The 16627-nt window shown below is 33.1% G+C and overlaps 1 protein-coding gene across 4 annotated transcripts in view; it reads left to right on the top strand.

Moving 5' to 3' along the window:
• CNOT6L (CCR4-NOT transcription complex subunit 6 like) overlaps window positions 1-16627 on the top strand; it is an 85345-nt gene that overhangs the window by 24971 nt on the left and 43747 nt on the right. For 3 of the 4 annotated variants that reach the window (XM_045858183.1, XM_045858179.1, XM_045858180.1), the window contains exons 2-4: window positions 4086-4207; window positions 7386-7572; window positions 9116-9201. In XM_045858183.1, coding sequence (XP_045714139.1) covers window positions 4096-4207; window positions 7386-7572; window positions 9116-9201 — 385 coding nt within the window. In that variant the 5' untranslated portion in view covers window positions 4086-4095. The remainder of the gene's footprint in view (window positions 1-4085; window positions 4208-7385; window positions 7573-9115; window positions 9202-16627) is intronic. The other variant, XM_045858181.1, reaches the window with a different exon arrangement.

The raw sequence follows: 16627 nt of genomic DNA, 5'->3' as shown, positions 1-16627 counted from the left end.
ATTTTTTAACAGTAGTATATTTGGCTATATTTCATATATATTTTTTAATATGCTATTCATTGAAAGAGCATGTTATGTAGTTATCTTCTATTTTAGTTTGGTTTTGAAAACTCCCAACTTAAATTTTCCCAGGGTTCCTTCAGCCATGGAAAATAAACAAACAAACAAAAAAACTTGTTTATTTTCAGGATACTTTGTGTAGGAACTAAGAAGTAGGAGATGATCAGGTTTTTTTCAGGACCGATGCTTACTTTCAGGAATTTTGTGCTAGAATCTAGGAGGCCTGTGTAAGTGATGGGCTAAGGTCCAAGGAGTGAAGGAGAGTAGATTCAAAGAAGCTTATGTGGTTAGTATTTGGAGGGCTATGTGGAGTATTTTTTATAATGTTGAAATGGGGTCAAAGACTGGGAAGTTTAAAAGGTTGTGTTGAAAAGAGGCTTTTAGTTTATTTTGTTACGTGATCAGGATCCCCAGTATAAATTAGGTTGATGTAATGGAAGGACCCTTTGGGAACTAATGTAGGATGTAGAAATTAGAAACTTAGAAAAACTAATTCAAAACCCTGCTTTTTTCAGGTTTTTCATTTGTTCATTCAAATAAACACATGAACAAAATAGAAACAGACTCATAGATACAAAGATCAGACAGGTAATTGCCAGAGGGGAGGGGATTCAGGGCTGGGTGTTAAAGGTGAAAGGATTAAGAACTATAAATTGGTAGTCACGAAATAGTCACAGGGATGTAAGGTACAGCATAAGGAATAATAGTCAATAATATTATAATAACTATGTACAGTGGAAAGTGGGTACTTGAAATATTGGGTACCACTTTGTAAAGTATATGATTGTTTAACACTATGCTGTATATTTGAAACTAATACAAAATAATATTGAATGTAAACTGCAATTGAAAAATAAAAAAACAATAGTAAAAAAGAAAAAATATTTCTCATCCTGGAAAGCAAAGAAGGAAGGAGATGCTTTGAAGCCCTCCTAGTTATTTAGTTATATTTTCAAAGGTAAGGCAGTATATTTTTATCCAGTATTAAATAAACATTTTTTAAATGGTAAAGAAAAAAAACTTCTTCCATTTCATAAATTTGAAATAGAAGATAGGAAAGGAAGTAACTGTTAATGCTTCCCAAATAAAACACTTCAATTTCTTGGATAAAAAAGTGAATCTGTCACTCAGTATTTAAGTCTTCACATGATCTATATATGAGAAACCATATTATCAGTGTAACATTTAGAGATTTAAATTAGCTTTGCTTATTATTTTATATTTTAATTATTTTAAAATAAGTTTTTTAGTATGCCTCCAAAGGGGTTGATACCGAGGAACGAGAGAGAAAAATAAAACTGAATAGAAGGAGTCAATAATATCAATTTTCTAAATTTGAGTTCTCCAAGTTGTTAGCACTTTGAAAACTGCGTGTTTGGGACAGTAGTGATTGCTAGAAGTATAGATTCTACTAAAGTACTTAGTTGACTCAAGTGAGAAATGTTTTAGCTTCAATCAGACAGTCCAAATCTGGATTCACTTTGAGGAATTAAGTAACTTGTATTTTTATTGGCTTCCTAATCAAATCCAGAGAGACCTCTGACCTCTTATGTGACAATGTTAATATTACTTTGGTTTTTACGTATTCTAGGAACTGATAAACATGTTATGAATCTCTTTTGCAGAAACAGATTTTGTAAATTTTAATGGACCTACAAAGATTGAAACTTGTGACATATTTTAAAAATATAGTTTTATATAGAAGCTGCTTGAAGAAGTTTTTAAAATACTTAGGGAAATTGACATTTTGGTTCAAAAACAAAAAAAAACAAAAACTTAGGGAAATTGAACAGGTGGATTTATTACCATTTCTTGAGGTCAATTTTTAGAAAAACATTGACTATTAATTAGCTGTGGGATGGGAAGGGTGGGTGGAAGATGGTATATTTTAGCATTATAAAACATAATCATTCCATAAATACATATTAAATGCCTACTATGTGGAAGGAACTGTATAGAGATATAAAAAGGATATGCATCCACACAGAAATAACTCACAGTCCCCTTGAGAAACATGTCATCTAGTGAGGGCCCATGATTAAAACAGCCAAATTAAATAGACCTCTAATCCTATGCATTATGCTTTATAAGAGGGATCTAAAATTAGTGAAACATAAATTTTTATAAATTTTGTAGTATTTGTTTTTTACTTGTCCTCATTGTAGAAATTCATGTAATGGATTTATAGCATGTCTTTGGATTTGGATCAGTTTGATTTAGCTTTGATCATGGCTTTGATCATGTGTTTTTGTACACTCTTTATTAGTATGCAGAGGTACCCACAGAAGAGACATGTGCTTTGTCATGCACAGTAGAAATTCTGAAAACCTTGTTATCTAAAAATTTTATTTTCAGAGGTATTTCACATAGCTTGAATGTGGTAGAAATAAATTTTTCCCATGTGGAAAATTATCTTATTCTTTGTGCTGTTTGAAGATCTGGGACAGTTATGGGGAATAAAATATGACTTGTTATCACCCAAGTTGTATGATAAAATTAAAGCAGAAAGGTTTAACCTGGAAATTTGGAAGTTAATTACTATAAGAGATCAATGAAAACTTTCTCTTTGCTGCTTTTAGTAAGGGCGATAGAATGGCTGTTTTTAACTATGGAAGTAAGAGGGAAAATTACGGTATGGGAAACTTTAATTGTACTCATAAACTGACTTTGATTTCTTGAAACATGATAGAATACCTGTAATTTCTTTTCTCTGTGCATAACAAATTTCAGATCGCCTGCAAGTAACTCTTCCATTAAGATGTAAATTTCTGAACTCTACTTAGAATCACTCCCAGATTTAGACAATTTTTTTTGCATGTATGTGTTGTGTGTGTATGTTAAATTATGAGCAAAGAATCAACTATAAATACTATGAGGAAATTTACTGATAGCATGCAGGAGTTTAATTAGGTTCAGGCCTTTGTTATTTACTATTCTTGTTAGATCTGAATTGGGCTTTATTTTCTACCAGTTACCAAGCGGTAATTCTTGTATTGGATCCCTTTAATGGTTACTTTAAGAGTTATTTGTCATCTGTTTCATACATGCACACTAGAGGAGTTTTATGTCCAGTTGGTCATCACTTTTGATTGTTCAATGATTATTTTGTTAATTACACAAAGACTGTATGATATTGGTTTCAGTGAGGGTGGCCGTGTAAACTCATCCTCCAAATCTGACGCTTTTGTGAGTGAAAAGGACTGGCATTAATAATTATCTAAGAACAACAGATATAAACCAAGCCTGGCCCATGCAAGTCAAGCTATATGATCATCCTAATTAGTAAGCTTTTGATTGCAAATAACAGAAAACACAGATCAAACTAGTTCAAACAATAAGCAAAATGTATTGCCTTGCATATCTAAAGACAAAACAAAGCAGTGTTTGGGAGTACTACAGGTCTGGATTCTTGAGGAATCTGGCTTTCTTCCTGTACTTTATAGACTCTGACTTCTATGGCTGGCTTCCCTTACAGTTGGATGGCTGCCAGTAGCAATTTGATCATTTGTGATCAGCAGGAGAAAGGGACCTGCTTCTCCCATAAACAGAAGAGTTTCGAGTCTGGTGATTGTTAGATACTTCTGAATTAATTTATGTGACTGGGGGAATGTCGTGTGCTGTTTGTTTTAGATATGGAATATCTGAATGTCACTGAGGCAAGAAGGATAGGATTATCCTGATTCTTCTAGACTAGTCAGAGCCCAATGAAAAAACTGGTGTAGGGTCAGTCTGTCTTGGAAAGCAGGGCAGCTAAATGACAGGTAATGGGTGGAATGAATGTTTGGAAGCAACCACAATGTTCACTGTGAAGTCCAGTGTCATTTCTTGTTTGAATTTTCCACTGTGAATCTTTTATTGAGTTCCTGCAAGAACATAGCATACTGCAGATGTATTTTTCTTCTAGTGAGAATTTGTGGTATAAAATCACTTAGTAGCCTGGCAAGGGGGAGACAAAAAAAGAAAACTTACTATCCCATTTTCCCCTCTTTTTCTTATAAGACTCTAATGATTTTTTTTTCTTACAGACTAATAGGGATGCCAAAGGAAAAATATGATCCTCCAGATCCTCGCAAAATTTATACCATCATGTCAGCAGAGGAGGTAGCCAATGGGAAAAAATCTCACTGGGCAGAATTAGAAATCTCGGGTGAGTAGAATCTGAAAAATTAAGTCAGGATATAATGAATGAGAGTTGTATTGTTATATTTTTTGTTTTGTTGTACATTTTTAATTAGATGAAACAATCAAGAAAATATACTGAGATACTAATGTTTACCTATTTTACCTATAACTAAGTATATTTGTCCATACAATACTTGGAGCCAGAGTTGGCATCTGGAATTGAAGACATTGGGGTCCATTTTCTAAGTAAAATCAGGTTTGTTTGTTTGTTTGTTTTCAAAAATTTTTTAGGTTTTTATTTGTTTATTCTTAGAGAGGAAGGGAAGGAGAAAGAGAGGGAGAGAAACACTGATGTGAGAGAGATATGAGAGAGAAACATCAATTTAATTGGTGACCTCTTGCACACACTCCCTGACTGGGGACTTGGTCCGCAACCCAGGCATGTGCCCTGACTGGGAATCAAACCAGCAGCCTTTTGCTTTGCAGGATGATACCCAACCGAGCTGCATCAGTCAGAGCTAAAATCAGATTTTTTTGACATAATAGATTTTGCTTTGGCTTTTGCAGAGTTATTACTTTTGTAAGTTGAAACCTTTGTCATCCTCCTATCATCACAATGTTGGTAGAGTAGGAAAGCTAGGGGCTGTTTATTTCAACAAATGTGACAACTGTTATATGATCTTACATATTTAGGATTTGGTAAAATTGAATATGATTTCTAAAAACTCATAAATCCAGTCTAATAGTGAGAAACAAACTCAACTGAAGGACATTCTACAAAATACTTAATTAGTAGTCCTCAAAATTGTCAATGTCAGAAAAACAAGGAAAGGATGAAAAAGTGTCATAGACAAGAAGAGACTAAGGAGACAGAATGACTAAATGCAAAATTGAATCCTGGAACACAAAATTGTAAAAATGGGTGAAATACAACTTAAATTAGTTAGCAGTAATTTAGCAATGTTAGTTCTAGTTTTGACAAATGTACCATGGTGAGATAAGATGTTAATATTAGGGGAAATTGGATAAGGAGTATACAGGAACTCTGTATTATCTTAGTAACTTTTCTATATATCTAAAATTATTACAAAGTTAAAAGTTTATTAAAAATAGAATATGAGTGCTGTTTTTCTTTTGTGGTTGATACAATACAGATTGTATATATAGAATGTAGTTTTTTCCCCAGGAGGCTTTCATTTGGAGTGTTAAACCCACACTGTATTGTCAATAGCAAGAATTACCCGTACATTTAGCTAAAAAGGTAACTGGGTGAGTAGGTGATGGACAATCAAAAGAATGAATATAAATATTAGGTTAGCCTAGGGTTTCTCAAGTTGGTACTGCTGAAACTTAGGGCCAGACAATCTTTTGTGGCTGTGGGCTGTTGTGTACTATAGGATGTTTAGCAGCATTTCTGGCCTCTACCCGCTAGATGCCAGTAGCACACCTCTAGTTTGACAACCAAAACTGTCTCCAGATTGCCAGAGTCCCTTGGGGATCGAAATTGCCCCCGGCTGAGAACCACTCAATTAAACCCTGGGTAAAACTGAAATAAGTTTCTCTTAAAATTTTTGTTTTCCTATTAAAATGCAAAATCCTAGCTGTCATTTGAAGCCTGATTATATTGTAGATAGCATGAAGGGGTCTGTGGTAGAAAGAACCCTGGACAGAAGATCTAAGTTTGAGTTTATTGCTACCTGAAAAGTAACACTTCCCTTTTGAGATTTTTTGCCCTCTCTACCTCCTACTGCTTTTTAAATTAGAATCAATTGTTTGAAATAATATATAATTAAAATATCACTTTACTGTTGTAAAGTTTATAAAATAGTCTTTTTTGGTGGGTTAATCATTTTACTTGCATTTCACTATTTCTTTTTTTTTTTAAGATAATTTCTTTTTTTATAATTTATTGTTTTAAGATTTTATTTACTTTTAGAGAGAGGAAGGGAAGGAGCAAGAGAGGGAGAGAAACATCCATGTGTGGTTGCCTCTCACACACTCCCTATTGGGGGCCTGGCCCGCAACCCAAGCATGTGCCCTGACTGGGAATCAAACTGGCAGCCCTTTGGTTTGCAGGCTGGTACTCAGTCCACTGAGCCACATCAGACAGAGCTGAATATTTTTTGAAAGAATCCAATGGATATAGGTTTAATAATAATTTTCATTGATATATACAAGTGAGGAAACCATAAGGCAGAGTGTTTAAGTGACTCACACACTCTCAGTCAAGTAGTATACGGCAAAACTGGGACTTGAATTCAAATTTTTTAAGAGTCCAGAAATTGCAGTAAACATTTAAAGTAATCTCATGATGTAGTCTTTAGTAAGATGTCTGTCTTTTTATTTTTTATTTTATTTTTATTATGTTTTTATTTATAATCAACAATTTAAAAAATTTAAAAGAGAAAAATGAAAAAATAAAGTTTATAAAATAATCTCTATGCAAGTTGTTTAGATAATAAATAATCACATTTTATGGAAGCTGAGGCTAAGTGATTTGCCCAGGCTTATATAGCTAATAAATGGTAAAAATCAGGACTCTGAACTGTGTCTTATGACTTTCTAGTATGTGTTCCTCTATAGCTATAAGATGCTGATTTGTAAAACTTAATGTGTGACTATTTCTTTTAGTATGTTTGCTTACTATACAGTATTAAACCAGAGTTAATGTATAATTGTAACATCAGAAAGCTGGGGAAGAAGTCTCTTTTAGGGGTAAAATGGTTTTCCTTCTGGCTCATGTAAGGTTGGTTCCATATTGTAGTAATTACTCTTGCCTGTTTAAGTTTGCAAACTAATCTAGGCATGGATAAATCTTGCAGTTAATTTTTATGGAGTATATGAGAAATACTTTTGTTAGGACTATGACTCAAAGTAAATTCATGATGTCTTACCACAAAAGCTCAATTCAGCCCATGCTTTTTCCTTGAGACCATGTGATAACCTTAATTCTTTTCATTATGCCACATCTCATTCAATACTCGAAGGGTCCATGAGAAAGAATGGTTGTCAGGTGAAAGTGGCCTGAAATTGCAGAAGGGCCAGGTGTGATGGAAGCAGTCAAATTGTATTAAATATAAAATTAAATGTCAAAGATACAATAATCTATATGTATTTGCAGACTCTTCTACCACTTTTTAGTTCTTGTACTTCAGTCTTTGTCTTGGGCTGAGAGTTTAATGCTTCAATATTTTGCCTTTTAGGTAGAGTGCGGAGCTTAAGTACTTCACTTTGGTCATTGACACACTTGACAGCGCTGCACCTAAATGACAATTACCTTAGTCGCATTCCACCTGATATTGCCAAGCTTCATAATCTGGTTTACCTGGATCTGTCATCCAATAAACTCAGAAGTTTACCAGCAGAACTAGGAAACATGGTGTCTCTCAGGTGAGGAAGTATTACAGATATGACTCACCATATGAAATTTTAAATTTACCAAATAAAAAAATTATAGGATGTTACTCATCTTGCAGTAGGGTTTCCATATGTGTTTCCAAGATCAAGTGATAACAGTTGCCCAGGCACAGTGCTTGAGTTGGCCTTTCTTGACATTTCTTTTTCTTCTTTTAAACTTGGAGGTTTGAGGTAAAAATGTGCTTGTATTACCAAGGTCTTTTGACAGACTTGAGGTGGGGTGGAACTGTTGTAAAATACTGACTTTAGTCTCAACTATATGATCATAAGACTAACCAGCAGTAATTGGGAAAATATATCGCGCTTCTTGGTAAGACTTTTAGGAACGTATCTCTGTTTGATATAATACTTATATATAACTTATTAAGGAAATCTTAAAACCTGATAAATAGGTTTATTTCTAGTTCTTCAGGGTTCTTTAAGAATGTATAGGAGAAATTTTTGTGGCAATATTAAGACCTTTTATAAACATTCCCAATACAAACAAGGATTACTTTTCTGTATTGTTTATATGCTGAGTAATTCTTTGAAAAAATTTTGCCCTATGTTAAAATTAAACATATTGTTTTAAAATTGTGTTTCTCATCATCCCCTTACTGTATGTTTTTGTTGGTTTTCTGTGTTTTAAGACACTTTTTAATCACCTAATAAGAGAGCTGTGTATTTTTTCTACAGTCTGAACAAAATTTTATAATCATAAACTGAGACCTTATCTATGCTATCTTATTATTTGTCCTACCTTATGTTGTTGTTATTGTTTGTTTTTTTTTAATTCTCACCTGAGGACATTTTTTTTCGTTGTTTTTAGAGAGAGAGGAAGGGGTGGGGGCGGGAAGAGGGAGAGAAACACTGATTAGTTGCCTTCTTGTACACATCCCGACTGGGGAACAAACCTGCAACCTGGGTATGTGCTCTGATGGGGAATCAAACCTGCAACCTTTCAGTCTATGGGACGATGCTCCAACCAACTGAGCTATACCAGCCAGGGTCATACTACCTTATGTTTTATTTTTTGTGTTTATGTTCTATGTCAGTGATTGTTCATCATAGAATCTTGATGTAATATATTTGTAATCAGTTATAAAAATTGATACAGGTGATTGGCTAATAATTATAGTTAAATTCTGAACTTTAAAAAACTTACTTTTTTCTATAAATTAGACTAGGTTCAAGGATATCTGTTGTTTTGGACCATGAGAATATCTGTCAATCTGATATGATAGGCATTTGGATAAGAGAGAAAGGATAGATTTACCCTGAAAATGATATACAATTCCTACACTGTTGTTAACCTGTGCTAGGTAATGAGAGTCAATTATAGAAACATGGTTAACAGTTGTGGCAGCTACACATTTTGTAGCACTTTAGTATTACATAACAGTTTTAGATAAGCATATAGAAATATGCTTTGAATGTATACATCACTCAAGGTATATTGGAGAGAAGATTAAGAAAATAATTGTAGATATTAATAAAGCTTGACAAATTCAACTAAAGCAATTTTTTTTTTAAACAGGGAATTGCTTTTAAATAACAATCTGTTACGGGTTTTGCCTTATGAACTTGGTCGGCTCTTCCAGCTACAAACTCTAGGTTTGAAAGGTGAGTAACTTTTAAAAAATGTAGCATTAACACTCAGTATTGAGATATTTTGAGTCTTTTAAAGACTAAGTTACAATATAGGTCAGGTTTCAGTACTTTTTCTTGAAAGAAAAGTGATTCCTTGGTATTAAATTGAACTTTAGAATTTCAACATGCTGCCATCATTTTAACAACTTTTTATGGGGAAATTTTTTTTTTATATTTTACCTTTAACTTTCTTTAACCCTAAAATGTCTTAGAAGAGGTATTTCAAATTAATACTAGTTTTTCTGGTGTCTTTATTTTTTTTTAAGATTTTATTTATTTTAGAGAGGGAAGGGAGGGAGATAGGGAGAGAGAGAGAAACATCAGTGTGCGGTTGCTGGGGGTTATGGCCTGCAACCCAGGCATGTACCCTGGCTGGGAATCGAACCTGCGACACTTTGGTTTGCAGCCCGTGCTCAATCCACTGAGCTATGCCAGCCAGGGCCTATTTTTTTTTTTTTTTAAAGAATGACATAATAAAGTAAACTTTAACTTTAGCTGGAATAGCTCATGCCAGGTCCTGATAGAGTAGGTAAAACTGCATTGCAATTTGCATTTAATTGTAAATTAAATACGTGATTGTATGAGGAAAAACATTATAACAGTAAAAATGAACTATACCTAGTAAGTATAATTATTCTAAACAAAATGTTTTAATCCAACACGCACCTCTGATAATCTTATGTCAATTAGTTTGGGATGAAAGTCATACTCATTTTATAGTGACATAAATACTGAAATTTGTATAATCTTCTCTTATGGCATAAAAGGGTTTACTATAAATTCAAAGGATAAGTACAGATATACTGTATTGCTTAGACATTTTTTCTTTTTTTTTTAATTATATTGTTTATTATAGTTGTCCATACTTTTTTCCCTTTGCCCACATCTACCCAGACACCCACCTTCATCAGGCAATCACCATACCGTAGTCCATGTCCCTGGGTCATGCACAAATGCTCTTTGGCTAATCTCTTCACCTTCTTTCTCCCAGTCTCCCCCTCTCCTTCCCCAGTGAAAGCGGTATTAGTTAAATATTTCATTCTGTGCACGTGAGGAATGAACATTAATCAAAGCCATATAAAGTATACACTTTCATGTATTTTGTTTTCCTCCTTCAAAGATTATTTGAGTGCCCATTAACATGTTTTGTTTGCAGTTGCTTATTCATATAATGGAGCATTAAAAATTAAGCTCGAGTAAGAATGGAAAGAACGCTGACATTGTTGGTTGAAATGACAGAAATGTTATTAAGCTTCCTTATACAGTTAACCCTTTGTAAATTAGATAATTATAAGAGTGGTTAAGTCTTATTTTCTTGGTTTCTCTGTAGAATATTTTGGATTTTTTTAAGTTATATGTGAAGTGGAAAAATATTTTCTTGAGAATTAACCCAAGGCATGTGAAATTTAACTGTTGGGATAGTTTACCTAATTCCGTATACTTTATATCTTATTTTTATAAATATGGTTGAAACAGTCATCCAGCTAGAGTTGAAGTGGAAATAGGTCTGTTCCTTTCTAAAAATAATTATGAAATGGTTGTCATTTTTTTATAATCTTAGATTTATGAAGTATAAAAGTCACACTTTTTTACTGATTATAATTAATTATTTTTGTCTCTAAAAATAACCCTTTTAACATCAATCAGAATAGCCATTGTCTCCCTTGTAATATTGATAGAGACCACATCAGTGATAAATGAATAATTTACTATTGAATCCAGTGGACTGACCTTTTGTACTGCGCTTACCATTCTTGAAAAAGCACGTATTATATTACTGTTTCATAATTCTGTTCCATTCTATCTCATATATATAGACATGCTCCCAGAAAATTTATATTATCAACTGAATGAATCATTCTGAATATCTATTATCTTCTTATTCCTTCATTCTGTTTTACTGGTCAAAATGTTAGTCTTCTAAACTACGGTAGCCTTTGGATGCCTGAAACCAATGATAATAACCAACCCCTATGTATACTATTTTTTCCTATACATACATTCCTGTGATGAAGTTTAATTTACAAATTAGGCACAGTAAGAGATTAGCAACTAATAATAAAATAGAACAACTATAAAAACACTGCAATAAAAGCTATATGAATATAGTCTCTCTCAAAATATTTTATTGTGCTATACTCACCTTGTCACTTAATGGAAGCACATTATGGCTTCTCTTGGGCACATCTGAATTGCAAGGAGCATTGTACATTGGGGCCATTTTTAAGTAAAATAAGTGGCACTTGAACACAAGCACTGTGATACCTCAACAGGTGATGTGATAACAGACAGCTGCTAACAGGCAGGTAGCAGATGCACCATGGATACATGAGACAAATGATGATTCATGATCAGGATGGGATAGCACAAGATATCATCCTGCTGCTTAGATGGTGTGCAATGTAAAACTTATTAACTGTTTATTTCTAGAATTTTCCATGTCATATTTTTGGACCTCAGTTCACCAGCACGTCACTGAAGCTGTAATAGGGGGAGACCATTGTACTGTCTTTATCTAGTCTTTGATCCTAGTGCCCTTTTGTCTACTGATGTACAGTTGTGAAAATCTCTTCTTAGACCTGTAGTCTTTCAGATGAGGCATCAGCTCTGCTTCGCCAACCGTACCTCCACTTTGTTAATGCCTATAGATAAATTCTTTTTCATTAAATTTTAGTTTGTTTTATGGTAAATACCTATATATAGCCCTTTTCTCTTCTGTGAGAGTCTGTTTATCTGGCATTGCCACTTTCTGTTCAGATGATCCAGTATGGAAGAGTAAGGACCTTTTAGAAATGAAAGATAATCAGAGCCTTTTCTGCCTTCTTTCAAAAGTTAAGGAGGATAAAAAGCAGGATTGGTTTTATAAAGCAGTTGAAGGAATAAAATGCCCCTCTTTGAATGGTAGCTTTATATTCTTAGGAAGGTAAAACTTGAAATAATTTCTTAATCAGGTTTAATAGCCACATAGTGGTACTTTGTATACAAAACAGGGGAGGGAGTGGAATGAAGCATTTAAATTAGCACTGTGATATATATATATATAAAAGAAACAATGAGAATGATCTGCCTCTGAGTTCCCTTTTGTCTTAAAATTGAAAAAAGGAGTGCTTTTTGCTATTTTCTTGGCTACCTCTGAAACACAGATACTGAAATTTTGATAATGACTTTGATTATTTGAGCTCAACAAGATAATTTTTAGAAATTTTATTTTGAGATTTAACGAATATGTGTGAAGGGTAGGTATTTGAAGAGTTAGGATAAAAAGGCCAATATAAAAACTACACACATGGCTATTCCAGGCAATTGGAAGTGTTCTCTTAAGTCTCTTAACAGAAAAATCTGAAGTGTATTAATTTTATGGACAAAAGGTGTAAGAGCAGTTCTCACACAGTTATTTTAAATAATTTAGAATTTATGTCCTAATGGGTTAAGCAGTACTTTTTCTGACATATGGTTGAAAGAGTTGTCCACGGGCATCTATGTCCCAGTTCATAAAAAATTTAGAACTTCAATAATTGTGAAAAATTCCAAGATTCTTCTAAGAATTACTTATCTCCTTTAAAATAAAATGGGCTGTGGCCCAAAAGAATAGAAGATTCTTTTACTTGTAAATTTTTTTATTCATGAAATATATAAAAGAATAACCACATGTATTTTAAAGGAAATAATAAGATGAATGACTGTACACTCATTACCTGACCTTCTCAGTACCTTTTTTTAAAATGCACTTTGAAAATCTAATTGTCATTCATAAAGAGTCAAAGTACTTATTTCTGTGTTAATTAACGAAGAGCTTCTGGAAATCAGTAAGAGAACAATCTATTACATAGCATATTAATAGTTCATATAAGAGGATACACAAATAGCTATAAAAATATAGACAGTTGATAACCTTATGCATAATAATAATGCAAATTGAAACAGTACTCAGTTTCCATCTATCAGTTTGGAAGAATTCCAAAAATTTTATTAAATAACTGTTGGTGAGATTATTGGGAAGTAGACATAATCACATCGTTTTTGTAGACTTTCTGTACATTTTAAGTTTCCTTTGTGCCTTTTCCTAATAACATCTTCACCACTTCTCTCAGAGGTTACTACTGTCCTGAACATGTGTTAGCTGTTCCTTTACTTTCAGTCATTCAACAGATATTGATGAGCACCTATTATGTGCCAGATACCGGGGTTATGTGTGTATCTGTTACAGGCGTTCTAACCTTTATATAAATGGAATTGTACTGACTGTAATTTTTTATGACTTGCTTCTTTTCAGCCTTTTTATGATTCAGCCATGTTTATGCATGCATGTAATTGTAGTTTATTTCTTTCATTATTGTGTTGTATTCTGATATATAAATATGCTGTAATTTATTCTACCGTAGATGCTTAGTCCCCCATCCCCTTTTTGGCTATTATAAACAATGCAGCCATGAACATTCTTGTGCATGTCTCCTGTAGAGTTCCTAAGAGTAGAATTATTGGTTTGTAGAGACCTGTACATCCTTAGCTTTATTAGGTAACGCCATAGTGTTTTACAAAGTAGTTATATTAAAATGCACTCCCAAAAGTAATATAGTTTTCATTTTTCTTTTTTTTTTTGTAAGATTTTATTTGTTTCTAGAGAGGAAGGGAGGGAGAAAGAAACGGAGAGAAATTTCAATGTGTGGTTGCCTCTCGTGCACTCCCCACTGGGGACCTGGCCCACAACCTAGGCATGTGCTCTGACTGGTAATTGAACCAGTGACCCTTTGGTTTGCAGGCTGGCACCCAATCCACTCAGCCACACCAGCCAGAGCAGTTTTCATTTTCCTTTTTTTTTCAACACTTAATATTGTCAGACTTAAAAAATTATGCCCATTATTGCACATGAAATAGTTTCTAGCTGTACTTTTAATTTGCATTTTCCCAGTTGCTAGTAAGATTGAGCATCTTTTCATATTTATTGACCACATTTCTTCTGTGAAATTATTGTTGATGTCTTTTGCTTATTTTCGTTTGGAATATTTCTTATTGATTTGTAGGAGATCTTAACTTTTGTCTATATTTTTAAACATTTTATTTATTTTTAGAGAGAGGAAGAAGAAAGAGGAGAGAAACATCAATGTGTGGTTGCCTCTCGCATGCCCCCTACTGGGAACCTGGCCCACAACCCAGGCATGCGCTCTGACTGGGAATCTAACAGACGGCCCTTTGGTTCACAGGCCTGCACTCAACCCACTAGGCCACACCAGTCAGGGCACTTTTGTCTATTTTGTATTGTGAATGTCCTCTCCCACTCTGTAGCTTTCTTTAGTGGTATCCTTTAAGGATAGATTTGATATTTTTATTGTAGTTGAATTTTAACGCCTGTCATAGTTAGTGCATAATATGTCTTGTTAAATAAATCCTGCCCCTCCCCCGGTCATAAATACATTTTCCTATATCACCTCCTAAAAGTTCTGTGGAGTTTTGCTCTTCACAGTTAACTTTTTCATTCATTTGGAATTGAATTTTAATATGATATGAGGGATCTAATTTGGGGAGGGGTCTAATTTTTTTTCCTTCTGAATAACCAGTCGTCTAAGCACCATTTAGTGAAGAGTTTTCCCTTTTCTCACTGATCAGCAAAGCACCCTCTCGCATCAGCTATGTCTAGGTCTGTTTCTAGGATTTTCCATATATCTAATAATCAATTTGTCTAACTGTTTACTAATTACTACATTATCATAGTTATTATTATGGCTTTATACTAAGACTTAATGTCTGGTTTGGGAATTCCCCTTATTTTTCTTCTGCACTCTTGACAGTGTGGGTGTCTTGGATCTTCCTCATGCATAAGAACAGCTTGCTACCTTTCATAACAGCTATTGGGACTTTGGAACTGGATTGAATATCTGGATCAATATAGGAAGAATTTATATCTTAAATATATTGAGTCTTCCTATCCATGAATTTGTGCAGCTTCTCCATTTATTTACATCTTATTAACGTCTCTGAATAAAATTTTATAACTTCCTGCACACTGGCCTAGCACATCTTTTGTGGGATTTGTTTTTAGGCACTTTATAAGTATTTTTTCCAACTATAAACCATGTCTTTTTTATTTTAAAAGTTGCCTTTTCTCCTTAGTTGCTCTTGTGGTATATAAATATTGTATAATTTTTTAAATGGGTTTTATAGTAAGCCTTCTTGGCTATATTCTCATTCTTTCTAAAAATTTGTCTGCAAGTTCATTTGGGTTTTGTATGCAGATAATAATTTCATCTACTAATAGTAACAGTTTTGTTCTTTCCTTTCAAATTCTCATATATTTAATTTCTTTTCTGATTTTGATGTATTGACTAGGGTGTTTAGTACAGTATTAAATAGAAGCCTTAATACTGGGCATTCTTCTGTTCTCAATTTTAAAGGAAATACTTTTTCTATTAAGGAAAAACATAAGGAAATATGTTTTTCTATTAAGAATTGTATTTGTTCTGTATTTTTTATAATTTTTTTAGTTTCTAGAAATTTTCTTTTATTCCTGCTTTCCTAATTCTTTTTCAAGTGCTAAATTTTATTAAATGCTTTAATTCATCTATTGAGATGATTCTATTATTTTCATTTAGTAGGATTTATAGTTGTAAGAACTATTGAGGCTTTCTCATAGTTAATGAATCCATTTTGTTGGACTGTATCTGTACTTTTGGAATTTATCAGCTTTTTAAGTTTTCAAACTTATTTGCATAAACATGTTTATGATATTTTTAAATATAGCTTTAAACTTTCTGTTCGATTTATAACTGGATTGCCCTCTCTTCATTTTTAAGATTATTTATGTGCCTTCTTGTTCTTTTTTCTGATATATCTCCTCAGGGACATGTCAGTTATGTTTTTTTCAGTGACTCAATGTTGTAATAATTAAGATATTTTTGCCAAATTTTCCATTAAAATAGTGGATTTATTTCCCTATGTAATTCAGTCAGCTTTTGTTTTGCAGCTTTTGAGATTATTAAGTGTAGCAACTCTACCTATATACTCTGTATGTTCCTATACCTTCTGGTGAATTAAACCCGATATTAGGTAGCAAGCCTCTTTTTCTCTTGTTAGGCTTTTCATCTTATAGTCTATATGAATACTATAGCTATGTAAGTTTGCTTTTGGTTACTGTTTGTCTAGTATATCTTTTCTCATCTGTTTACTTTCAACTTTCTGTGTACTTGTTCTTAGGTATATCTCTTACAAATAGTATATAGCTGGACTTTGTTTATAATCCAGTTTGACTTTATTTTGTTTTTAATATGTCGGTTCAGACAAGTTGCCTTACCTATATTGTACCTATTACCTGTCAAAAATACTACAATTATTACCTATATTGTAATTGTTGATATTTTTGCATTGTTACTATCTTACCTTTTAATTTTACTCTTTGTGATTTTTT

Source organism: Phyllostomus hastatus, unplaced genomic scaffold (genome assembly GCF_019186645.2).
Source record: "Phyllostomus hastatus isolate PE091 unplaced genomic scaffold, TTU_PhHast_1.1 phas_scaffold_1674, whole genome shotgun sequence".
In the NCBI taxonomy this organism is placed as follows: Eukaryota; Metazoa; Chordata; class Mammalia; order Chiroptera; family Phyllostomidae; genus Phyllostomus; species Phyllostomus hastatus.
This window is presented reverse-complemented; position numbering and strand designations above follow the sequence as displayed.